The following is a 27,783-nucleotide window of genomic DNA, read 5'->3' as shown; positions in this document are numbered from 1 at the left end:
CTCATTAGTGCAAATTCTGCTGCCAGGAAAATGATTCCTCCCTGTGTTACTTGTAGATGGTCCACATCTGTAAACAGATCTCTCCCTGTCTACAGATGTGGCTGTTGATGTCTTTGGCCCATTTGAGGTAAAGATGAGTTGCAGGTTTGTTAAAGGTCATCGAGTTATTTTCACTTGTATGTCCAGTAAAGCAGAGCATTCGAACGCACTTATTCATTGAATACCAGTTCTTGTATCCATGCACTGTGCAGACTGATTGCTAGAAGAGACCAAGTATCCCACTTCAGGTTAGACAACAGATACTCCTGCTGCTCTGCGTTATGGTGGGAAAGGCTCAATCGCACAGTCAGGACTGTGCTGAGTGCTTCATCAGCAAAGGATGAATGATGAAGGATTACAAACCCTTTGAGAGGGTTACATTTGACTTCTAGCTCACACAAAGTGATCCGCTGCTCTTCAAGCCAGAGTTTACTGTCTAATACATGCAGTACCAATTCTATCCAGCAGAGGGGAGTGATGTCCTGCACCGTGCAAGACTTTGCTCGCCATTCTCCATAATCATTACCTTCATTTTTGTGATGTTGACGATGAAGATCACGACAGCAAACACAAAAATGTCTTTCAGTGTTTTATTGTGAAATGATCCACTTCTACAAACATCTTTAAATTTTAAAGCAAACGCATTAAAAGTCTAAAACGTGAGGCAGTGTTAAAAAAGTCCAACTATAAATTCATACTTTTTGATTTGTTGTTATGAGATGATTAAATGGCGTAACAGAGAATACATATAACACAACGTAATTACAAAATAAAAGACAGTTAACTTGTTGTATAGATGTGTAAGCAGGTTGGAAACAGTTTAGTTTAGAAGTGGGAGGCAGTTACCGTCCTCACATTTCCTGTAGCCAACATCACAGGGACTGTCCCTGGATACGTTTTTGGACACTGGATGAAAACAGTTACACAACATCATTAAATGCAAATATTCAGTTTACAATCAAAGCAATTCATCCAATATGCAAATCATTTAAATATCCACTACATATATGTGAATCAGTCGATTGATTGATTGATTCAATCAACAAGTATCATGAGAAGCAAATGAAGTAACCTCAGTGTGTAATGCATCGGTGTGTTGACTGAATCTTATAACTAAGGCTTCACTAAGATTATGGACTCGAGCTCCAGACATGCATATGTGCACATAATTATGAAGCAATGGACACTTTCAAATAAAACAAGAAGTAACATCATTCATTATTATAATTAACAAAAATCCACAAATGACTAATAAACTGCTAAATATTTAAACTGTCATTGTCTCCCTTTGGCGCTGTTATCTGATTGATTGATTTCACATTGGCCATTTCATAGTTTCATGCAAATCACAGCTTAGATGCAGTAACAATAATCTGCCTGACGACAGCGCACACTGATGGAGGTTCGTCCCGGTCAAGCTGACGTTCAGGCTGAATCAGACATAAAAGAGTAAAACATACAGGAGAAAAGTTGCTGCAATATCATTCTGCAAAGCGATGAATGTTTGCTGTAGCCCGATAGCAGCAGGTCATTATAGTCTGTATTGCACGAGATGGGTAGTAGCAGAAGCTGCTCTTTAGTAATAATATAAAGCTCTTCTGATTTCATGATAAAGGAAAAAACGGTGCTATGGAGCGCAGGCGTGTCAAAACAGCAAAGGTCCTTATTGAAACTCCCAGTCAGGGTTGGGTTCATCTTCCAGCCCATCAGAGGATCACACAGCTGGAAGTCTCTGCACTGCTCAACACACAAACGTTTTCAAGTCACATTCAGTCACACATAATGACATTATTTGACTTCTATATAACAATCTTAAATATGATCCACCCATCTGTGATAATCAGCTGTGTACCACAGGCCTCCAAGCTGGCTGTAGTTAAACCTTTACTAAAAAACATCAGGAGCCGGAGCTGCTGAAGGTTTCTCGCTGTTAAGACAGAGTATGGAGCGCGGGCTCACATGGTGTCATAGGGTTGTTGGGGTTTTTCTCTGTTTTCTTTGTATTATTGTGGGGTCTTTACGTTATAATATACAGCACATTGAGGCAATATATATCTATATAAATAAAACTGAACTGAACGAAGTAAAACATTGAAAATGAATGGTTGTAAAACTGGAAGCCGTGTGCATCGGGTCCTTTGTGTGCTTCTGTTCATGAATGTAACAGATTTGTAACATTTTTCCTTTCTCTGGATTTATTTGGAGTTTTCAGCGGTCATGGCCTGCCTCACATCCACGTCACTTCTCATGGAATAACAAGGGAACAGGCCCCGCCTTTCCATCAGTCTGTAAATACTAAATTAGTGTAATTACACTTTTGTTCAAAACACTGAAATAAAACTGAAAGTCTGCTTTTCAATCATATTGATATTTTGTTGTAAAAGCTACTGAGGCGGTGTGTACAGATAAAAGTGTCGTCGTCGTCGTCCGTGTACTACTGAAAAAAACCATCCCACCTCTGCTCTGAAGCATCAGACGGCTTCATCCTCTTGGGGGCGCTGTACTCCTGCTCAACTGGAGGCTCCTGAGGAAGCTCACTGATCTCAGCAGTGAGCTGAAATAAGCAGCAGAGGAACAAACAGAAGACAGGAGCTTAAATTTGTAGCTGCAAACTTGTGTGATGTAAAAATGACTAAACAGGCAGCAATCAAGATTTGAGCTTAAAATGAAATATCACTCATTTATTAATTAATCATCACCATTTGAAAATATCAGGATTAATATTTAAACTTTGAAAGTAGTCACATTTCATTCATGTTTTATTTTGAACAACACATTTAACCAAAAACATATTAGTGAAAACATCGTGATACGGGGATGCTGTGGTTTGTCATTGTTAAACGTAAAATGAATTCACATAATAATCAATGATGATGATGATGATGATGATGTGGCAGTCGGCAGAGCTCAGTAGAAGCTGGACGAGGTAGACGAGTTAAGAGACTAAACATCAAAGAAATTCTGCTTCGTATACGTCCACTTAGAGCTGCCGCTCCTGCCAGCTGTGGGCCAGCTGTGGGCCAGCTGTGGGTCAGCTGTGGGCCAGCTGTGGGCCAGCTGTGGGCCAGCTGTGGGCCAGCTGTGGGCCAGCTCCCAGCCGCTGGGCGTTTCCACTGTATACACGGCGCTTACACTCAGTTGCAGCGTGTCACCAAGAGACGGCCCCTCCTTCGCAAAAACGTTGACTTTTATAGTTTCACGTTCCTTCTCTTTCATTCTTTTCCATAGTGGACTCACATCTGTGAGAAGCTGGCAGTGTTACACTTGCTTCAAAACGCCGTGTGGGCGTGGACGCGATGTGAGCTTCATCAACATTTCTATCTGGTTGTCATAAATGTGTAAACTGTTGGTAAAATTCAGAAAAGATTTAAGACTCGTTCATTTAGACTCAGCCACGTATAAACGTCTCAGCCCCGTCTGAGGCTGTATCTGACACGGCAGGAAGACTGCGAATCCAAGCTGGACACAAAAACCGTTAAGCACAGAGACCAACAACAAAGACTTGATGCGAGGCTGTCTTGAGCCTGTGATGATAATGCTGTGGGGACCGGGACCAATCCACCAGTTGTGCTCTCAGTATACAAGCATGTTACCACCAAGTATCCACTGCTGGTCAACCACAGAAATTAAAATGATGGCGTTTGACTTTCTTCAAGTAACATTCATGGAAAGTAAAGACAGAACTACTATCTAAGGCCGAGCAGCAGAACACATGATCAATGCTCTCCCACCACAAAGATCAACAACAGTTAAAGTGACCTAAAAATCAGTTTGGTAGCTTAAAGACACACTCACCATGTTTCTCTTTCTGCTGGCGGCGTTGGCAGTGTTGTGGCTATCGGCGGCAGAGCGCAGAGGTCTGCGGCACAGCTCGTCTCTTTGATAGATCGCCGTCTGCTTAGAATTCTGCTTCCTGTACAAAACAAAACAGGCAGCAACTTACTAATTTAATTTTTTAATTGCACCATTTAATGGCATCCAGTAAACAGTTTACAACCAGTTTGACACTGTGGTCTTTTTTCCATGCAACACTCTGGTTCTGATGATTTGTCCCCCCTCACTAAGAAGCCCGACATGAAAAGGACCAGGTGAGAAAGTCTGTATCCAGCACCGACTGACTATGTTTTCATTGTCCACCTGACGACATCCAGATAGAGGAAGTTTAGCCGTTCAAATAGCTGGGCTCACTGATCGCGCAGAAGAAAGTCGCGTCCATGGCGGAGATGCACACTCGAATAGGTCAACTTCCGCTTTTTTAAAGTGGTGCTTGTGGAAGTGAACCAATATTTCCATCTCGACCAAAATCCGCCTTTTCCAGACGTTGATCCTGCCGATTCTACTCTATGGATCAGAAACGTGGACATTGCTTAAAGCAGACCTCAACAAGCTCGAAGTTTTCCAGATGCGTTGCCTTCGGCAGATATTACGAGAATCACTTCGAGACCGCCTTCGATATGAGGACATCTGACGGAGACGTGACAACCAACTGCCAATCGAGGAATTCAAAAACGCCGATTGCGATGGTTTGGCCATGTGTGTCGAATGGACGCGAGCCGACTACGACACCAACTTCTCTGGCATAAACGTCCCACACAGCGGAGAATCCAACGAATGGCGAAAAACATGGCTAAAACAGGTCGAAGGTAACATCAGAAATCGCAGAATAAATCTCGACAAGGCCAGGACAATCGCCAACGATCTCCACGCATGGAAACGAGTTGTGAAGGAAATTCAACGACCATTGGCACCCACTGCGGCGCATGGGCTTAGGAGCCGATCCAGGCCTAACGCCAGCTAGGAATCAAAGAAGAAGACAAAGAGTCCTGTGTCAGACGAAAGTGAAACGCTCATTGTTTCAACAAATGTTTTGTTGTTTCTTCTTCTTATTTAACTCAGTAACACCGACGGAGTGCTGCAGGGTTCTCTCCTGGGGCCTACACTATTTATCTTCATGGCTTAGGACAAAATCTAAAAGCATCTCTCCATTATCACACAGATGACACGATTATTTACTGTGGTGCTCGTACAACTGACGTGGTTTTCCAACAGCTAGCTTTTGATTGCATACAGTCACAGCTGGGTCAGCTCAACGTGATTTTAAATGCAGAAAAAAATAAAAGGTCACGTTGGTCTCAAACAGGAAGAGGGTGTCGGCAGCACTTCCTTCTCTTTCTATTGAAACTGTGGCCTCATCCAGATATTCAGGTATTGTGATTGATGGTAAACTTTCCTTTAAGCCACACAGTGACTGAAGTTGGGCTTCTTTTTCTGAAATCAATCGTGTTTGTCTTTGAGGTGAATCCTGGATGTAATTAAATGAACGCTTCTGCTCATTCGCTCCATCGTCTGGATTCTGTTCATCACAGGACACCAAGATTTATTACCAACTGGAAACCATCACCACACCATTGTACCTTATATTCTCTGGCTGACTGGTCCTCATTGGTATCATTTTATCTGTAACTAGTGGTTTGCTGCCCTCTTACTCATCAGATTAACAGGTAACAATGACACATTACTAGCAGGTCTGAGCCAAAGGATTCAGCACTGGTAGTAATGTGCCGTTGTTTCCTGTAAACAAAGAGCTGAAAACGACATAAATATTTTAGTCGTAGTCTTTGGTCTCAGAACGTTATCAGTTCGTACAGAACTCTGAAAGAAGGCCGTCTCCTCTCAGCTGATTTCACTTCAAACTTTAAAATACGTAAAATGACCTTGTGAAATCACCACCGGGAACTCATGTTGTAAATATAAAAAACAGGATCAGTGGTTACTAAATATGCCTCAGACCACAAACATAATCAAGTTTCTTATAAAGCGTGATCAGGAACACTGACATCCATCAGCATCGCTGCATGGACAAAGTCTCTGTTACACTGTCCCTCACGTTGCAGCACACACTCCAAACAGACGTCTCAGGGCCAACTTAGGCTCAAGTATCTCGCTTTAAAATGGCCTGTATTTATATAGCGCTTTACTAGTCCCTAAGGACCCCAAAGCGCTTTACATACCCATTCATCACACACATTCACACCTAAAGTGTTCTAGGACACTTCAACATGTGAAGTGGAGCAGCCAGTGACTGAACCACTGACCTTGCAATTAGTAGTAATGGTAGTAATTGAGTTCACCCTTGGGATGATGCATTATACATCCCTATGGGCAAGCAAATCTTTCCAGTTGTGACATCAGCCTAAGGATTACGCACTTTGTCACAGTGTTTTAGGTTAAGCCTTCTAAGAAGCTACACAAATGTGACTGTGTGCTTGGTCAGGTTTTAGATACGTAGTGAGGACATTAACCTTGGCTGCACTGTAGGTCAAAACTCTAAACTACTAACTATTTGTCATGGTTAGCATTAAGGGGCTAGGTGTGTAACAGCCATCAGGACAGCAAAACATGGTTTTGGTGTTTTATTAGCTGTTGATAAAAAGAAAAATTAGATACACACAAAAAAATCTTTTCTACAGCTACTAGTGATTAAAATCATGAAACCACAGCTAAGCAGTATGAGTGGAAATGTGGTGTTTTCCATCAGAAACACAGAGAAAATGAAAATGAATTAATTAAAAATAAACACAAAACTAATGAAACTTAACAGCATTAAACACTTTTTTGGTCATCACTTAGAGCGATATCCAAAAGCCTCGGAGATGTCAGTCACGATACCCTGCAGTCTTTATTAAATCAATAATTCAGTTACGTACGGACAAGCACACACACCCTTCAGCCTTACACTGCTCCCCAGTGGTGTGAGTGCTGTTGACCCCTGGTCCTCTCAGCCGGTCCTCTCCTCCGTCTTCCCCCACAGCTAATTACACTGCCTGGAGTTTAGAGCTGACAGCCTGTCTAGGCCCCCATCTGCTGCCTGGTCTGAGCTCTTTGACAGCCTCCCCTCTCTCCTAACTGACAAAGTGATAAACTAATTAGCCTGGCTGGGCACACCGAGGTCAGGGCCCTCACCATATCCAGTGGCTCCACATAGCAGGGCTGACCCAAGTCCTCCTCCAGGGAGCTGGGGCCAGGTAGGCTGGGAGTAGAATTACTAAGGTCTGACTGATTAATGCCAAGACGCTGTCTGAGAGCCGGGCAGGCCTGAGGTACCAAAACAGCCTGTGTTAAAGAATCGTTCCACACCTGTACAATCAAATGTTATCTGCTCATTATATACCGAAGTGCAACTGTGCTAAGTTCCTCTGATAAACTGTGACTAGGAGCAGTTATGAAAACTACTCATATTTTTAAACAGACATTCAAAGGACAGACTGCAAGACTTTGTGTTAAATGTAAGAGCCGGGTTTCGCTTCACTCTAGAGCAGGGCTGTCATGGTTAACGTTACTTATATCAGGGTAACTTGCAGGTCCATGAGGATTCTTGCAGGTCAGACGCACAAACAGAGCAGATATCTGTCACAGTTTACCTGATAGCTGAACTCAGGCTTTGGTACCAGTCGTTGAGGTTCTCCTGGTTGCTGGACATCAGCAGCAGATTGGCTCTGGGGAAGGTCAGCTGTGAAGAGATGAAACATGGTAAATGGACGGGTTCTTATATGGTGCTTTTCTCCTCTACACAAGCAATTGTACAACTCGCCTCATTCACCCGTTCACATAGGCACTTTTTTTCAGAGAGCAACGTGGGGTTAATGCTATGCAGACTGAACCAGACGGGGATCGAACCGCCAACCTGCCAATCAGCAGGCGACCTCCTCTACCTCGGTGGCTTTAGTCTTTACAATACACCAACTACGAGCCTCAAATCCAACTAGGATTTCAAAATCTGACTGGGAACCAGTTCAGATAAAACTAAATCAGATCCCGATGAAATGGGAAGAAGGACGAACCGCTGCCCGTCACTGTGCTGTTGAGCAAGGCATGGGTTTACAGTAGCTGTTGGTCCTAATGTGCTGCCAGCTGGTTCTAATACTTGATGAAGACGAGCTGCATGTGATAAGAACTTCTTCTCAGTCATGATGTAATAAGTTGTAAGTGCGGCCAATCAGAACCAGTTTACAGCAAAAAACCCTGAAATGCAAAACAATGGAACAATAACGCACTACAAGAAAAACTGTGCTGGTGTTTTTGGGAAACCTTCTTCGATTTCACCAACTTTATTAAAATTGATGATTCAAATCTTTTCTGGAACAAATCAGAGAGTGATGTCACTCCACAGCACTGTGTACAATCACAGCAGTTCCTGCATTACAGACTTGCTGCGGGCAGATGAACCATAAAAGCTGCACACTGGGCTGCAGTTGCACAATAAAAGCTATAGGGGTCAACACAAACCAGCTAAAACTGTCTCCAGATCAGCTCCACACAAAGAAAACTGCTGCTGCTTTTAAATCCTGACTGAGTATAAAATCCAGGCATCAATTAAACTAACAAAATCTAACAACCGATTTAGAGAAAACTGCATTGTGCTGGACGGTGTCTTCATATCTCTTTTGGGCTTCTCTGTTCTGACAGGACTTTATATGAGTCAGTTATCAGTTCTCTTGTTCACGTTACTCAGTCCAGCTTCAGGATGTACATGCTGAACAAATCTAAGCCCAAACAAAAGGTGCTTTCAGAGCAGCACAGTTACATCAGGAAAACTGCTTAAAGATCACAATTACACCTTAAAGAGCCTTTAACGTTTATCTGCACAGACTAGTAGCTTGTTGAGCTCTGATATATCCAACTTCAGCCAGTACGGAGGAGATTACAGCTCATCAGACAATGACGATAGTCTCTTATTAGACATTAAGACTTCAAACGCACCATCATCAAAAGCACCAAGTTCAGTGAAAGGGGCCGGACTAAGTGCTGCATGATATTAGGCACTCGCTGCTTAGGGAGGGGTGGTTGCTTCTGCACAAATAGATTCCACTTCTGTTGAGATGTCGTAATTAGGAATTTGTCAGGAAATCTGACCCTCTTAGGTAGAAATGACTTTGTATAATACAGCAGCGCCTCATCACTGCACATAATTTAGCTTGATTATTTATACATCAAAGAGAATCTGTCAGGGATGTGGGAAATATTCAAGTAATGAGAGGATATTAGCAGCAGGAAGGGAGCAGAGGCGAGAGGATACAGAAAGCCGACGTATTCAGGAAGGAAAAGACACAAAACGAAGAGAAAAATGGACGTCGAGCCACAAATAAGACCCAACGGGGGAGGGGGCACTGGAAATTTTAATAAAACGTTTGAGGTTTTTTTGTTTTTTCCAATACTTAGCATATAGATTGCCATGACATTTACAGCTGTCAAATTTAATTTGACTTTAATACTTCATGGCCCCGTATAAGGAGGGCCGCGGTGTGCTGACAGTCTTTTTCCTCGAGTTCACGCAGGGATCAATAATGTGTCCTTATGAGGAATTACGCGTAACGCTATCGAGTATGCGCTTGGGCCTCCGTGGTATAAGAGGCTAATGAAATGCCATTTCTGCCATTAGATAACATGCAACGGGACGGTCACAGAGCGGCGACAGGCTGGAGGAAGACGTATTTACTGGAGGCCCAGAGGAGATGGATCTGTAGCTTAATCTGATCCAGCAACTGAGGTAACAGCAGGCGCCCATCACTGCACTCCTCAGTCCTTAAAACACACACGCACTCCCTGTAACACAGCTGTGAGTGTAATCTCTCCATCAGTTTCCTTTTCATCAGTCTGTTGAAGGATGGTTTTCATTCTCAGGGCTTTTAACTGAAGTCTGGCCTGGTCACGACAATCCGTCACACAGCCGTCACATCACTGCAACTCTGCTCTGTGTGCATATTTGATCATTTCCACTGCACACTTTCACAAAATATAAAAAACTACAAGTAACGAGCATTAAAGTAGTATTTAGAAAAAATGCTGTTTTCTTTCTAGACGTCACTGAATCAGGATTTCTGAGAAGACGAATGAACTGGCTCAACGTGCTCAAACAACACATCCAAATATAAGGCTTCATACTGCCGACTAACTGAGCGCTGCTGTGTACTTGTACACAGTCTGGTTAGTCGGGATGGAACTGAGAACTGGTTCCCAGTAGGCCATCAAGTTGGAATCGTTAGCCTGCTCGCCTTAGCCTATCAATTTAGCTCATTGATTCCAGCTGCACTTGTGCTGATTTCAGTTTGTTTGCTGGAAGAAAATAGTCACGCAGTCTAAAATATGGCAGCGTGAATATGGACCAAACTTTTATTTTTATTGCACACACAACGAACACACAACACACAACGAACACAACTTCAGTGCTTTGCACAAACCGAGAATCCAGAGTGATGTTGAAGCTGAATGCAGACCTCCAACAGTGAAACAGGCGAGCAGTCAGGCTGCAGCCTCCCTGTCCACCTGTTCTTATTGCTCAAGTAGCATCACTGTGGCATCACTTTAAAGCCTCTGTGTGCGGTCGGCTTTGTGTTCACAGCTAAAGACTGAGAAAAAGATCACGCGTGTCCTCATTAGGACACGGATTCTGTAGCCTACAGGTTCAGATTGTTCTAAAGCTGCAGGCTTCACTGAAAAGCTGAACTGTTACATAAAAACTGTAATTATTAGACAACGTATTTTAGGTAAAAGTAGTGTAACTCATTACTTTCTACTGCATTACTTTTAAGAAAAGGTTTCTCTGTAAAAACAGCTCCAACGTGCACAAACGTAACCAGTTACTGTGTGTCCTGCTATGCTGGTGACTCTCAGAGAGGAGCCAATGAGAACGCAGCGAGAATCAATACGTGATATTGATCAGAATCACCCGACTGGTTATTTTCCTCTTTATTTTTCATTGGATCGTGTTTATGATATAAACTCGTTTGCCAGACCTCTTGGATGTAAAATAAGTGTTTATTAATCATTTTAAAACGTAAACGTTTATTAATAAAAGTAAATGCATTTTTTAACCAACCTATGAAAATGTCCATGATGATCCACGTGATAAATGAAGCATGAAAGGTGCGGACATATCTCACAGTTAATCATCTGTACAGACTTTTTGCCCGTCTTGTTGTGTTTGACGGATGTTTTCCCATTTTTAACATTTGATACACTCAGTTTAAAACCTGATGGCCTGTTGGCTGAGCCCTGACAACAGCTCCAATGACTCTATAAATAAATGAAAAACAAATGAAACCTGAGATGCCCGCACCTTTACTGATACGATCAGAATACTTTATTGATCCCCAGGGGAAATGATTTTTCATAAAAGTCACTTATTAATAAGTAGCTGAAAGAGAACATGTGCAAGAAGGGTGTAGCTGTTGCAGTAAACAGTGTGTTAGGTGGATGATCACATGATCACATGATAACAGATAACAAAGGTAACCAAAGAGGATCCCCCCCCCCCATAAAGAAGTAAACTGGTTATCTTTTTTGTCTGGCTCAGGAGTGTCAAACTCATTTTCCACCGTGGGAAACAAACAGCCCGCTGGACCACTGATGCTTTCTGTGCAGATGAAGTCACACACTGATGATGAAGAAACAGCTGCCGTGACACAGAGAGAATCTGTCTGCACGACTCTTTGGACGTGAGAAATAAAAGTGTGAAATGACAGAAAGTTACAGGTTTTTTAAACTGTAGTTGAAACTGTATTTAGTTTATTTTCTGTAATTTTCAGTACTAAACTGTACACTTGAGTCTCTTTCAAGAAGGTGATTTTTTGTTCGTGTTACTTCTACTGTGGAGAACACATGAGGTCTGTACAGATGTGGAACTTTTTGTCCTCCGCGGTGGAAAATGGCTAAAACTAAAACGTGTATCACGGGTTTATCCAGCTCCTACTTTTATACATTCTGCACTCATCCTTTCAGTCTCCAGTATCATTGAAATGCAGCCAGACGCTGCTCGTTTGAGGTTTGCATTTAAATCCGGCTCGGCGTCTCTCTGCGTACCTGGCCCGTACCACTGCACCTGCTGTCTTTGGAACGTCTGACCCCTTTCCTTCTTTGACATAATGGTACGATCCCAGTCTGCGATTGGCCGCGTGGCGTGACCATTAAAATAAAGTCCCACAGGGCTGAAGGTTTGACTTCCACGTACCGACGGCCCATTAATAACTGCTGTGTGAAATCATCTCGCGGGCGGATATAACCGTATCCACATCCAGCCCGTGGACTTACGTTTGACGTCCCCGGTCGGGTTTTATTGGTTTCTATGTTGTAGATCTATCAGCCAACTGTATGCTACCAGTTCTGTGACAAATGAGCTTTACTGACAGAAAACATGCAAAGATGCTTCTGACAAGCTGAGCAGACAGCAGTGGACAGCACCATCATCAGACGTGGCTGCTCTGGATCACAGGGAAGCACATTAGCAGCGCTGCATAAAGAGCTCTTTGAGCCAGAGCCTATCAGCTGAAATGAATATTGATACCATGCAGCACTGGCACTAAACACTCGCTGCATAAACGCTTTGGTTCCTTGCTCAATGACGCGCAACTCCTTCCTTTGAATGTTTCATGACAGCAGCTACATCATTTAGACACAATTTGTCAGCAAGCAGCTGTACAGAGACCTGCACGATGGATGGACCGAGCGGAGAAACACATTCAAAGTTCAACTTTTGGGCCACTTCAACAAGGATTAGAGGTGATTAGTGAGGAGAGGAAGAGGAGCACAGGTCTCCTCCAACACGCAGGACTAAATGACATTTAACGGAGCGAGGCTTGAAAACATTCAGCAAACTTCTTATTTTTACACGTTATACCACTCATCATCGAGGAACTTTAAGTAAGACAAATCAAAGCTACATGCGTCAAAAGTGGAAATTAAATAATGCTCCGCTCAAGAGTCACTCATGTGTACCCTGAAATCAGTGAACAGATGTCTCCCCACCTGCCCAAGAAAACAGACAGTTTTCTTTCCAAGTTCAGCTTTTCCCAACATTTGGAAGATGGAAACAGTGCAGAGCACACACACAGAGAAGAAACACACAGAGAAGAAACACACAGAGCTCAACTCTACAATAAGAACGATGTTTCCATAACGCTCACAGCCACCATCATGATGACAGTGAGGATTTACATAGTAATGGGGGAGTGGTTCATATTAACATCATCACTTTACACCTTGTAAAAAACTAGTGTTTTGAGAAATGGGGACTGTATCTGTGATATGTGATGACTGTAACACCTGAACAGGTAAGGTTGTAGTTTTTGTTAAAGCCTTGAATTAAAGCTGAAAGTCTGAACTTCAATCTCATCTTAATTGTAATAATGTAAACAGGCAACATTAAAAACGTTGTGTCGTTTTCCATAATCCTTACAGCTCTAACTGCAAGAAGATACCGTTCATACAACGGTTGAGGCTGAGCCCTCTCTGCTGGTTTTTCAGGGACTAGTAGCTGGCAGACACTTACACTGAGCAGGCCTCCCTGGCTCCGTGTGTGGCCAAACACCTTCTCTACGGTGCAGTCCTGCAGTGGATAGGCATGCTCGGCAGTAAACTTCTGTCCACTGGTGGAATGCAGGGAGCTGCAACGCTTGACCTGTAGCAGCATGTCGGAGAACAGGAAGAACATCTTAGGCTTGGCCTCTGCACCCTTTGGTGGGACCACCTTCAGCCAGCCCTCGCAGATGTACCACCTCCCTGTGACAGGAGCAAGAACAAACAGAAAACAATATTATACACATATATACATCCATCATTAGATACTCAATATGTATTTAGTCCAGACGTGGACACTGGACAGCCTGCAGGTCACATTTGGCCCTTTGGTTGTCCATGACCAGTTTGCACGGGGTCAATGCGAACTTTAAACATAAACATGTATTCATTAACGGAGCCATAAGAGGGCCACATGCCAGCATACTCTTAGTGCAGGTCTCAAGGCTGGATAAATTGGGAGGGTTACATCACATTCATCCAGAATGAGTGGATCTGTCAGGCCCTGGGTGCTGTTGGCCAGCAGGGTGCTGAAACTTGTTACCGCTGGCCAAAGACAAAGAAGGAGGCAGGGGGAAAGGTGTGTCAGGAGGCGGCAGGAGAGAAGAAAGGCAGGAGTGTGGAGGTGCGAGTAGGGACTTTAAAGCCTGCCTACAAGACGGAGAGAAAGAAGGCAGATATATGTGCATGCAGGAGACTAGATGGAAGCGAGGTGGATTCAAGCTGTTCCAGCATGGTGCAGAGAGCACGTGTAGGGTTAATCTTAAAAGAACAGTATGCAAATAGTCAGGATCACTTTGAAGGTGGAAATCAAAGCTGATTTTGAATGTTGTCAGTGTATGTGGCTCTCAGGCTGGCTGTCAGAGTAGCAGACTTCAGTGGACATGTAGATAAAGGGAACAGAGGTGATAATCAGGTGTTGGGTGGCCACGGTGCTAAGGAGAGAAATGCAGGACAAGGACATGGATTACATGGTAATGGATTTTTGAAAAGGATGGAAATACTTGTGGTCAAGACATTTTAAGAAGCGGGAAGAACATAGGTGACATATAACAGCAAAGGGAGGTGCACAAAGGTGGATTATATCTTATGCAGAAAGGCCAAACTGAGAGAGATATAAGACTAGAAAGTGGTGGCAGGTAGACAGCACCGGACGTTTTTAGGATGACTGCAGAAATCAAGAAGAGGAAGTGAAGGCGGAGTCGAGGATTAAATGGCAAAAGCTCAAGGAGGAGTTGAGACAGCCGGGTTCAACGTGGGGCGAGATTACATCAGGGATCTACTCTGGGTCTGTTTGCAGTGGCGATGCACGGATTGGCAGATGAGGTCAGGCAGGAGTCTTAGTGGCCTATGACAACTGCAGATGAGACTGTAGGGAGCAGATTGAAGAGCGCCTGAAGATGTGGAGGTTTGCTCTGAAGAGAAGAGGAATGAAAGTCAGAAGCAGCAAGACAGGATATGTGTGTGAACGGGGAGACGGGTTTAACAACAGGCATGCAAGAACAGAGGCAGAGAAACTAGACCAGTTTAAACACCTGGGTCAACCAGCTAAAGAGATGGACAGCGCACAAGAAATCTGAATCGCCATTATGAACTAAACATGCAGCGAAATACTGACCAACGCAGACCGAGAACAGACATCTGAACCTTTGCTTACCAATGTGCTTACCACCCAGCGATGACGTCAAAACCAACTTTGTGATTTCACATAAAATAACAAAAACCAGTAAACTATTCTTAAAAACTCTCCATCAGAGCCTAATGTGGTGGCCTTTGCCATTCTAATATACACTAAGGTGTTACAATCATGGGCGTCCAAATCTGTAATGGAAAAACATGTTGGACGGGAGGGGCGGGGCCATGTGCTCGGCCCCAACCAGTCGCAGCAGATGGCCCCGCCCCTCCCTGAGCCTGGTTCTGCCGGAGGTTTCTTCCTGTTAAAAGGGAGTTTTTCCTTCCCACTGTCGCCAAAGTGCTTGCTCACACAATCACAGATTTTTTGCATTTCGAACTCTATTGCAGTAGAGTAGTGGTAGCGTTACTGAGATGTTGGCACTATTTGGATTCACAAATATTCTCAGGGGTGAACGAGTCCGCATACAGATCCTCTCTCGTGTCATCCTCTTTATTTCCACCTCAGACACTGAACCTGTAATAAACTCAAAGGTAAAGCACACTAGATTTCTTCCTAAAAACCAAATAAACTGAAAAGCTGCTGATGAAGAAGTTAAACTACAAGCAAGACAGCAAAAACACTTTCAGACTTCTCACATCCACATTTAGTTTCCAATTGTTTTTCAGAATGTTGATTATATCCTGATAAAACACTGAAAATAGTAAAAATAAATGTTTTTACTGAGTCTTTTTCACAGCTTCATTGGCTCATTGTGTTACCAGGAGGAGTTTATTAGTATTTATTGGTGCAGCTGTTCATAACAGGCCCAGTTTCTCATACGGCCACTTGGAAAAATAATTGCCCACCACTGGTTTTACTCTGTGACATCCATTAAGACTGCTCTGACTACTTTTAATAATAAAAATAATAATAAATACTACTTTGTCAAACATTTAGTGATCTTTGAACACTGTGAAGTTATCCCCATTTCGATTCAATTGCATGTATATAGTGCCAATCACAACAACCGTCACCTGAAGCCTCAAACTCTGTGCAGCACATCAATTTCATGCTATTGGAACCATGTTAAACTGCATTGTCCCTCTTAAGTAGATAAACTGAAATTGAAATTCAAGGCACTTTATATTGTAGTGTAAAGACCCCGTAATCTTAGAAAGAAAACTACAACAATATTTTGCCTTCTACAACGAGAAGTAGTAATTTCTAGTATTTCGGTGTGGTCGCTGAGGAAAACTCATCTCTTTCACTGTGATTGGCAGCAGGATGCTGATAGCTAATAAGCAAGCAGGGCTGACATTTGGATATATAAGATTAAAATTTATCCTGAGTCCAGGGCGTTTTTGTAATTGCCCGAGCAAATAGCCTGTGATTGCAGTGAGCCCGAGTGGCCGAAGCTGTGCCTCTGGGGCTCGGAGAGGACATTTTCAGCTACAGACAAGTCCAGTGAGATTAAGTGGCTGGGCCGAGTGGGGATCAAATTGCTTTTAAAATGCCTCTCAAACAGAAAAACAGTCAAGACACATGCTGTGACACTTTGTGGTGTTGTGTGAAGCCCGGAGATTAAATCTAATTTAAATAAAATCTTATACATAACATAACTGAAAACAATAGAATCATTTTAATAAGTTTAACAAAGAAAATCAGCAGAATTATAACAAACGGAAACAGCTGATTACAAAAACAATAACTGACTTTAGCAGCATTCACTCAGAAAACAATCTAAGAAAAAAGAAGAAAGAGCAAAGAAGGACAAGAACAAACGTGCTCTGGAGGGAAAAATAAAAACCCACATATCAAACCAGCCCAGGTCTTTCTCCCAAAACATTTGTTCTAGTGCAAATAATCCCTTTAATGTGTATCAGCAAAACAGACTCATTCTCCGCCTCAGATCTCTAAAATAAATGAACTCACAGATGCTGGACTCTTTCTCCATGTGGTAAAGTGGACGGTACAGGTCTATTTTCCAGCAGCCATAAGCAGAGAACTGGCAGGGTTCGGCATTTTGGGGCTGGGGTTTGTTGTTCTTGGTTCTTCTTCTTTGTCCCTTATAATCATCAATCATAATCATTCGCGGATCGATCTGCCAGGCTGGCTTGACATTCTCGCCCCACCTTGGGGTGGAGTCTTCCTGGCAGTTGTCCTTCCCGCACCTGTTCTAACGCGTCTTTTCCACAAGCAGCCACTTGGCCCAGCTTGGCTCGGCCTGACTTTTAGTGTTCGAAGTATTATTGTAGGATCTGAAAACATAAAGCACTGAGGTGACAGTTGTTGTGGCTTGGCGCTATATTAAAAAATTGAATTGAAGAAGTTGACCTGTTTCACGTAAAATTAGAACTGGTCATGAGATTATTCTTTTTGCCATTTCGTAGTCACACCCTGTTATGAAGCTTTTAGCACAACTTAGTAAATGCATAACATGTCAGTGTTCGTGCTTAGGCAGTCATGTGTAACCAGTGTCCCTCATGCTGAAACTGTATCCTGTAGGGTCGGGCGATGTGTAAAAATTTTCCAGCCGACAATCGTCAGTCCAGTAATGGACGATGGGCGGTATACTCGCTCATTCGCAGACTTTTTGATGGGCGGGGCAATGTGATCATGCACGGACTGATTTGCGCGATTACAACACAGAAGGAGTCCGAACATGGACGAACTAATTTCCCCACAAAAAACAAACAAACAAACAAACAAAACGCTGTCAGTGTTTATGCAGCTTAAATGCAATTAAAATCTTTAACGCGCCGACTCATCTGGAGCGCAGAGTAACAAACTTTGGACAAACTGCTGAAATGCATTGAGAGACATTTCAGGGATTTTGACTCAGTCTGCGCACAGATGGGTTCATTGTTAATCGCGTTAGTCTTGATGACGGCGCGTTGATGCTGACAGCACTAAAAAAAAATTAAAAAAAATTCTGTTGACTGCTTCTATTAGCTCCGTCATTATTAGCAAACTTACTCATGGGCAAACAAATAAATCGTCCCTGTAATAACGATCGATGAAAGCCTCAGCCTATCATCGATAGCTGATAAATTTGTCCAATCGCCCAACCCTAGTATCCTGGTCATCGGACGTGTCCGAGGCCAGGAGAATAACAGATCCAGCAGACTGAGGGTAAGTCAGGGTTAGTGTTGGTGGGTGTGTCGAGTCCGCAGGTACTTCATCCTCATTGTTTGGGAGTGGCCAGTGTTGGGGGCGTTGTACTAAGCTCCACTGAAATCTACTGAATTGTTGAATGCAAGAGTAGAAAGATTGAACAATACTACAGCTGTCAAGTCAGTAAAATATCAAAGTAATCAATCAAATCGCAGATATAACTCATAACATGTATTTTTGTATAACAATGGATATTGATAAAGAATGAGCAGAAAAATCATATTTTTAACAACCATCCACTCATTTTCTTTGTGTCCAACACGGAGACAGACAACCACTCGTGCTCACATGCATACATGGACAGCGTTTTCTGTGCTAGAACTATTTCATCACTCTCTTAAAGTGACTTCGTCAGTCTCAGCTGGCTGCAGTTTGTCTTAACCTTTTACACGGTATATCTGCCTGCCTAAAACACTGACCAACAATGAGCCATGAGGTCAGTTTCATGATCAATAATATGCAAAATGTCACTGCCATGATCAACAGCCACAAGTCCCGTTCACAGAGAGCGGGGGGTGGCTGCAGCATCGTAAGACGTTAAAATATGTCATCTAGCCTTCTCCTTGGTTCAGAGATGAGCGTTCACTTTTTCACGTAAATGATTTAACTTTGACTCGACTCCCCGTTGAGTTCAACTAATCATCAACTGAGAGATTAAGAAATCCTCTTCTTGTTAGAATATCTGTGTATAATATAACGTAATAGCTGTTATATTGAACTCAATATAAAAGAAATGTATGATTTTTGTACAGAATAACTTCTACTTTCTATTTATTGAAGCTTGTATTAATCATAATGTAATGTGATTAGAAAAAACAGACAGAGAAATGGTAGATGATGCATAAGGAAACTTGTGTGAAACTATCAATAACATAAAGGACACAAGGGGAGAATCCATGTGAAGCACGATATAAAATGTGAGACATCTTTGTTTTAAAATAAAGGAACAGACAGGCAGACATAAAGCTGTGGCCTCCCAGGGAAAGAGGCTGCTGCCTGCTGCACTGATGTCCCATTGATTCAGGCTTTGTGGCGCACAAACACCCCCCCCCATCTCCTACAGAGCTACTTAATATGTTTGAGGGGCTCCAATGCTTCTCATCTGTCAAAGGCAGCTTTTCTTTTACCCACATTAGAGGTGGCATTGGTGGGGAGGAAGGAGAATGAGTCGGTGTGGGGTTGCGGGGTGAGGTGGTACTCCTGCAGCTCTGAAGTCTGCCTGGTGGGACCAGAGCTTTATTGGCTGGAAAGGAAGCTGACAGCAGAGTTTTGAGGGCCTGAGAACTTGGATGAGAGAAAGCTTTTGAAACTAATGCCCACATCGGCATTAGAAAGAAGAGCTGCTATTCAGCCGCCACTTCCAGCCCGTACAACACAAACAGCCACACATACTCACAGAAAACACGCCTTCATATCCAAGCACACAAACACAGACTCAGGACATCATGCATACATGTATTTCCTCAAATCCAGCACACACTCCCACAGACAACACATTTTGGCTTCCTTTTTAACTTCGAGTCCACGAGATGACTGGTCGTGGGGGACAGTGGCAGCAGCGACATCCAGGACAAAAACCAGCAGGGCGTGGAGTGGCTGGAAGCACAGGGCCGTGGGGAAATAACAGAACCTGATGATTCACTAATTATTATTGATATGATGTGTAGCATACACTATACTGATCATTTGCTTTAATCCAAAGAGTTTAATATGCCGGCCCACAGCTTCAACTCTTCTGTGAATGCGACCCATGAAGGTTGACCATTATTCCAGAAGCACTTGTGAGGTCAAAAACTGATGAAGGAGGCTGTGGGGAAGGACTCCGGCTGGTCAAGATCTTCCACACCAAGCTCAGGAAGGGGCCATCCTTAAAATTGTTCCCACAAAGTTGGGAGCATGAAATGGTCCAAAATGTCTTTGCTCCAGCATTACGAGTTCCTGTCACTGGAACTAAGGGGCCTCAGACTAAAATCCCACCTCCACCATCCTGGGCACAGTGCAAGCAGCACCATTCCCCTGACAACTGCTAAACCAAGACTCATCCATCGGATCGCCGGGCAAAGAAACGCCGTCACAGAGACCACATCTCCACTTCCAGTGGCGGCGTGCCACCACACACGACGCTTTGCATTGTGGTTAGTGAAACTTGGATGCAGCTGCTCAGCCATGGAAACCAAGAGGTCACATGGAGTTTGGAGGTCTGTAGTGACTGACTTTATTGAAACTTAGTGACCTCTACTCAATGTGCCGCAGCCTTCTCTGACGCTGTGATCTTACACGGCCTCCCACTTTGTGGCCGAGTTGCCGTCTTTCCCAGTTTTCCACAAACAGCTGTAGAATATTTAGTAATGAGGAAATCTCACGATTGGACTTGTTGCACACTTCTAAATAATGCTCTGCTATTTATGAATTTTGAACAATACGGATGAGTTTCTTCTTAATGACCTCACTTCCCCTTTAGTTTATGTGTGCTGGTCTGGTTTTCCTCTCTCCCCCAGTGTGTCCCAGAAGGCATAGATGCATGCATGCAATAGATGCAGCAACAGAGAAGATGTATAGAGGTAGTTCTTGAAGGAGATCAAAAGAATATTTAATGAGAGGATCTAACCTGGAGCCAACACCTTCATCTTTCTCCCTTTCAGCAGTTTCTGCACACGGCAAAGCTCCAAGTGGTTCTCATGGTGCCGGGTATTGTCGTCAATACGCTGGGACACCTCACACACGACAGTCACTGCTCCTAAAACACAAACAGTTTTTTCAGTGTAACTGCTTTATATAATATAATATGTCTGGCTAAAAGAAGTAAAAACAAAGTCACAGCGTGTTATTTTGTAGCGCATGTGTCATGGTCTGGAAAATAAATCTAAAGACTGACAAAGAACAGCAAAAACATTCATTGGTATATTTGCAAATATTACAATGATGGTCGTAAAGAACAGTGACGAATAAAAGCTATTAGTGTGAAAATGACTGCAGCACAATGTTTTTTATTACAGTGTTTTAAAAAGATGGAAGTCTTAGTGGCAGGTGCACCAGAGTGACCATTTTGGCTCATAAAGCACAATAATAATTATAATAATAATATGATGATGATGAAGTATGGTGATTTGTGGGGTTCCTCACAGAAAATAATAAGTAAAAGGGAACTCCTACTGAACATCTCATTTCGTGTGAGCCTGTTCGAATATGAATTTTGTCAGAAATGTGCACATCCAAGAGTTTGACTATTTACAGCTATGTTCAGTACTGTAACACTTTAAAACATACTGCCGGCTGTTAATAAATACACATATATAATACACCTATAGAAATGTAAGTATTTCCCAGTCATAACACCTGACCTGCATACTCTCAAAAAAAGAAATCAACTGAAAAAAACAGACATGTTCAAATTTAACACTATGAGTTCATAAAGCAATGCTTACTTTCATTTTGACAGTCCAGACTTGAGAATTTGCACGAGTAGATTTTGTTAGAATTGCCACAGTTGTTGGGAAAATATGAACAGGTAGAGATGGAGGCTCATTGCTGCTGAAGGTCAGGCTGTGGCTGCTGGGCCGGGTTCAGCACTCAGCTTTAACATTCTTGGCTAGCTTAGTGTTAGCAGGCTGTCTGTGCAGATACTTGCAACGAGCCAAAGGTTTGCTTGCAGTATAATGCAGTTGTTTCTATCCTGATGCAGCTTCCAGTGTAACATTGCGCTCTTATCCATCTTATGCAATGAAAATAAAAGCGTGTGCTCTGGCACACAAACTGAAATCAGCTGATTGTAGTTCAAGTGGGATCAATAAGGTGAATCAATGGGCAAACAGGCTAACAATTCCAGGGAATTGAACCACCCAGTATAACTCCACTCTTGGTGGTCAGCTCATCGGAGAGAGCGGGGGAAGAGAGACATTGTTCTTGATAGATTAACCAAAGTGGTGCCCCCCAGAGGGCGACATTGTGGAGCTCTCCGAGTCAAGTTACTTTTTTTTGTACAGAGTTAAATGGTAAATGGCCCGTATTTGTAAAGCGCTTTACTTGGTCCCTAAGGACCCCAAAGCGCTTTCCACTACAGTCACCCACCCAGTCATCCACCCATTCACACACACATCCACACACTGGTGATGGCAGCTACATTGTAGCCACAGCCACCCTGGGGCGCACTGACAGAGGCGAGGCTGCCAGACACTGGCGCCATCGGCCCCTCTGACCACCACCAGTAGGCAACGGGTGAAGTGTCTCGCCCAAGGACACAACGACAGAGACTGTCGGAGCCGGGGCTCGAACCGGCAACCTTCCGATTACAAGACGAACTGCCAACCCTTGTATAGTGTTAAGACACACTATACAAAAGTTCGCTATGATCGGACGACCTTATCACAACTGAGAGAGCGCAGTCCTTGCTGGAATCCTACCCTGAGCTATCAGGCTGTACTGACTCGACGCTAAGCCGGCCCCTGACTGGGAGCCCTCCTAGCAACAGGCCGAAGCAGAGGCGAGGCAGTCGGGGAGCTGCTGACCAGAAGCTCCGCCCTTTGGTTAGCAACGAAAGGCTAACCCTCCCGGTCATACTGTTCAGTCCCTGGAAAATAAAATGGACGACTCCAGGCCTGGATTTCTACACAGAAGGAGATTCAGGATTGTTCCATATTGTGTTTCTGCGAAACCTGGCTGGGGGAAAGGACACCTGACGAGACACTAACAACAGACGGCTACACAGTCTTCAGGAAGGACCGATGTGCTGCGGATAGCGGTAAGACTCCTGGTGCAGGAACTGCTGCCCTCCTCAGACAATCATGGTGTACTCACTGTAAGATCATTTGACCCTGAAGCTAACGCCATTGTACCTGCCCAGAGAATTGCAATGCATCACTGTGAGTGTTGTGTACATACCCCCTGCACTGAGGAGGAGGCTGCATTAAAGGAGCTACATGACATGATTAATAATAATAATAATAATGGATTGCATTTATATAGCGCTTTACAATTCCACTATTCATCCACTCTCACATTCACACACTGGTGGAGGCAGCTACAGTTGCAGCCACAGCTGCCCTGGGACAGACTGACAGAAGCCAGGCTGCCATATCGCACTATCGGCCCCTCTGGCCAACACCAGGATTAATGAATATGAAAACACATATCCTGATGCCGCTGTTATCATTCTGGGAGATTTTAACCACTGCAATCATGGGAAAAACATGCTCAAACCACATTAGTTTGTGACCTTCCCCACCAGGAGAAATAAACACTGGACCACTGCTCCAGCAACCAGAGCTGGGCCATATCATACCGTTCACAGTGATACCGGTGTAATGTTGGGCAACGATAAGAAAATGAAATATCACAATAGAATATGGGCAAAACACGCATGCGCAGTGCCTTTGTTTACATACGCGCATGGCGGAAAAAGCATGGCGGCGACGCAGAATGAGAAGAGCGAAAGCGGATCATTGAATGAAACAGATGAATCTGAACTGGTTTGTAAAAATGCTGCAGCTTCACTGGTGTGGAACTGGTTTAGCTTTCGTCCGTCAGACACACAACAAAGCACTATTTTTGGTAGCGCGTGCTAGCGGGCCGTCGTTATTACCGTGTTGTTTGGAAAATACGGCGCGCTTAAAATCAATCCTTTGATTTGTCTGAAAGTCGACAGAGCCCCTTATAATCCCGTGTGCCTTATGTATGAACTCTGGTTGTGTTTACTGACCTGGAAACGATTTTATGTGCACGGCGCTCGAAAATCTGTCAAATGTTTCAGTACGACTTTGCTAAGCTACGAAGCCGCACCGCTCGATGGATTGTCGGAGCATTACGGCTATCGTAGGCGGAGCCTCGCGGAGTGATACGTACTGTGCTTCAACATAATGTTACCGTATTGTGTGTGTATAACCTCTTTTTAAGTTTTGTGGATATTATACATGGTTATGCTGAGGATATGTCGGCCAGTTTCCATATCGTTATCGCAAATTTTCAAATGTATATGGTGATAAATACTTTTGGTCGCCCTGCTCTACCAGCAACATCAGAAATACCTTTTCAGCTGAACCAAAGACACTTTGAAAAGTCTGATCACCTAGTGATCCGCCTCAGTTTATGACAAAAGGCTCCAGACAAAGCCCTTCACAGTCAGGTGTGTTTACACCTGACCTGAAGTTGCAAAAGTCTAGTCTGGGAATCAAATCTTTCACAAACTACAGGAGAACCACAACTACCACAGACAACCGAGATGCCACCCTCCCAGACAGCCTAACACCTTCTACGCCAGGTTTGACAGGCTGGACACAGGAACACCCTCAGACAGAAGCAGCTGTGTGAGGCAGTGGATCTGTCACACAGCTGGGTTAAAAAGAGCACAGCCTGGTTCTACGTGCACCTTTTTAACTTTGAACCTGCCCCTTCAAACATCTCTGCCGTGCGTGTCAGCCTCTTGTCTGTTATTTAAACCTGTTGTGTTACTATTTACATATGTGCAGGTAACATCGTTGGTGCGCCTACAGTTGTATTGTATGTGTACAATAACATTAAACAGCTGTTCTGTTTTCATAAGCATCACCATTTCTTTTTTTCATTAAAACACAGAAATACACATTAAATATGATAGACTGAAAGAAAAAACCTCGACCTCACTGGACCTCATGTCTAAACCTTAGTTATGTCCATGACTAGGATGAGCGAATCATCACAAACTGACTTGCATGTTAAAAAGAAACAAAAAAAACTTGCTTTACTTTCTTGTGCAAAGCTTTAAAATATTTGCCCCAGAACAAATAAGCAAATCATCAAAACAGACAGAAGCATCCAATTACTGTGTGCCAGCTATAATAATTGCTGCAAACATTTAGAACCACATCATTAGCATGTCCAAAATAACAACAAACAGATGGATTTTTATTTCAAGCTCAACTTTGCTGCTTTCATTATGAACGCTGAACCTCAGCAGATGAACCTGATCCTCAGGGCAACTTGTCTACACTGAAATAATCACAGCCTAATTGGCTCACTTAACTTCACAACAATTAAAGTATAAACCAAACAAGGCATCCGTGTAGATGTTTTCTCTTTGTTGTGCATGTTTGGAATCTTTTTCATTTCCTGCTTTACAATAACAACACCTACTAATTAGCATGTTCTTGTGCTGAGTTCTGGACGACGCATTAATAATACATGAATTAGACACTCTAAAGACATCCACACTCCTCACAGCTCTTTATTCTACTTATTTTCTCTTTAGATAGTGTTTGACCACAACAGGAGGATTGGAGAGCTGCTGCTAGTCCGGTCAGACTTGGTTACTATACGAGTCAGACACTGGAGCACCACAGCAAAAAGTAACAAAGAACAGGAAAAGCAAATGGACACAAGAAATGAACAACAAAGTCTCATGTGATATTTGTTAGTCTGCTTAATTTCATACGAGATTCTTTTTTTAAACAATTCCCTTTTCAATCCAGGCAGGCTGACACACACACACACACACACCTCACACACACACACACGCTCACACACACACACACACACACGCTCACACACACACACACTGAAAAGCAGCAGAGTTTAAAAACAGATCTAATGAGAAGAGGAAAAAGTCATGGTGAGGTAAAGTTAGATATGTTCCCTCATCTTAGAGTCGGAGGCTGTTTTAATTTGTAAGCAAAGGCAGCACACCAGCAATGGGATTTTAATTGATACACATAAATAATTCTTTGTGTATATTCGCACTTGAGTCAGATTTGCTGTTTATTTGACGATTGAAAATAGTCATTATCGAGATTCGTGTTGATGTTGAAGATTTTATTTATTAATAAAGCTCGCCCCTTAATATCCTCTGATCCGTTCCCAATTAATTAAGTCAAAATCCACATCAAACTAGAACTTACACAAATACCAAGCTTTGCCTTTTATTTCTCTTCTAGTCGAGCGCTACGACAAAGAAACACAAATGAAAGCTAAACACTGCTCTTATTTTTGCTCAGATAAAATAATGAGGGCTGTCTGAATACGAGCCAGTCTGCTATGATGAAGGTTTTTAACAGGTTGTTTTGTTTCGGGTTTTTCTCCTCAGTCTGTTTTCCTGCTGATGGGAAACTAGCTCTACATTCTAGAAAGTGCTTCGTCACATGTAAATCGCAGTGAGAGTGAGCTTTTGTGTTTGACAAACTAACGATGTTCACACTGTGAAACAGAAAGACATTTTTCAGTAATATTAACCTTCTTCTACAGCTTGTACACATCGTTCTATAACAAAAAAAATCACAGTCGACCTGTAGACAACATTACTGCTGGGGCTGGGCCATATCATACCGTTCACGGTGATACCGGTATAATGTTGGGCAATGATAAGAAAATGAAATATGGCGATAGAATATGGGTAAAACACGCATGCGCAGTGCCTTTCTTTTCATATGCACATGGCAGAAAAAGCATGGCGGCGACGCAGAATGAGAAGAGTTAAAGCGGATCGTTGAATGAAACAGATTAATCTGAACTGGTTTGTAAAAATGCTGCAGCTTCACTGGTGTGGAACTGGTTTAGCTTTCGTCCGTCAGATACACAACAAAGCACTATTTTTGGTAGCGCATGCTAGCGGGCCGTCGTTATTACCGTGTTGTTTGGAAAATACGGCGCACTTAAAATCAATCCTTTGATTTTTCTGAAAGTCGACAGAGCCCCTTATAACCCCGTGTGCCTTATGTATGAACTCTGGTTGTGTTTACTGACCTGGAAATGATTTTATGTGCACGGCGCTCGAAAATCTGTCAAATGTTTCAGTACGACTTTGCTAAGCTACGAAGCCGCACCGCTTGATGGATTGTCGGAGCATTACGGCTATCGTAGGCGGAGCCTCGCGGAGTGATACGTGCTGTGCTTCAACATAATGTTACCGTACTGTGTGTGTGTAACCTCTTTTTAAGTTCTGTGGATATTATACATGGTTATGCTGAGGATATGTCGCCCAGTTTCCACTGGAAATGCCTTTTGGTTAAACTGTCAGCGAGAAATTTGCATTTGCACTGTTACATTTTTAAATAACTTTAATGCAGATAAAAAAACAGCTGCTTGTTTAAGTGAAAATACATTGATGGGTTTTTTGCACTAATAAAGTTGAGGAGTTGTAAAGTATTTTGTCTAGTGTCAATTATATCGTCAGTTATATTGTTATCGCAAATTTTCAAATGTATATGGTGATAAATATTTTGGTCATATCGCCCTGCTCTAATTACTACAGACGGCAGCAAAGACACTTACTTAAAAGCTGTTCATACTCTGGGTGGTCTACACTGATGTTGGCTGTCAGATCCTGCAGGAAATGTTTATACCTGTGAGAAGACAGAAAAGAAATAAGGTCACAATATTACCTGACAATAGAAACGGTCACGTAGTTTCCCCATTCTCAGAGTTATAGCCACTGTTGAACAGGATACTCTTGGCTCTGTAATTGTGGACTGGTTACATTCAAACAGCAGCAGTGTCAAAAAAGCCTAACGAGCCAAAGAAATGTGCGAACTGTCCCGACTAACTCAGATGGAAAGATCGAGTTTTACTTTGAAGTATTTTTGCCCGAGATGACGACAGACAGATACAGCAGTACCCTGATGAGATGGAGAGCTGCACTGGTT

The 27,783-nt window shown here is 43.0% G+C and overlaps 1 protein-coding gene across 2 annotated transcripts in view; it reads right to left on the bottom strand.

Moving 5' to 3' along the window:
* Positions 1-615: 615 nt before the first annotated feature.
* Positions 616-27,783, bottom strand: part of arhgef39 (Rho guanine nucleotide exchange factor (GEF) 39) — a 56,102-nt gene continuing 28,934 nt past the window's right edge. For both annotated transcript variants that reach the window (XM_040015015.1, XM_040015014.1), the window contains exons 6-12: positions 27,413-27,483; positions 20,787-20,915; positions 13,364-13,593; positions 7,461-7,549; positions 3,835-3,952; positions 2,496-2,593; positions 616-1,776 (exon numbers count right to left, since the gene is read on the bottom strand). In XM_040015015.1, coding sequence (XP_039870949.1) covers positions 1,746-1,776; positions 2,496-2,593; positions 3,835-3,952; positions 7,461-7,549; positions 13,364-13,593; positions 20,787-20,915; positions 27,413-27,483 — 766 coding nt within the window. In that variant the 3' untranslated portion in view covers positions 616-1,745. The remainder of the gene's footprint in view (positions 1,777-2,495; positions 2,594-3,834; positions 3,953-7,460; positions 7,550-13,363; positions 13,594-20,786; positions 20,916-27,412; positions 27,484-27,783) is intronic.

This window comes from Simochromis diagramma, unplaced genomic scaffold, assembly GCF_900408965.1.
Source record: "Simochromis diagramma unplaced genomic scaffold, fSimDia1.1 OVJJ01000453.1, whole genome shotgun sequence".
Lineage (NCBI taxonomy): Eukaryota > Metazoa > Chordata > Actinopteri > Cichliformes > Cichlidae > Simochromis > Simochromis diagramma.
The sequence above is the reverse complement of the archived record's forward strand: the minus strand, read 5'-3'. Positions and strand labels throughout refer to the sequence as shown.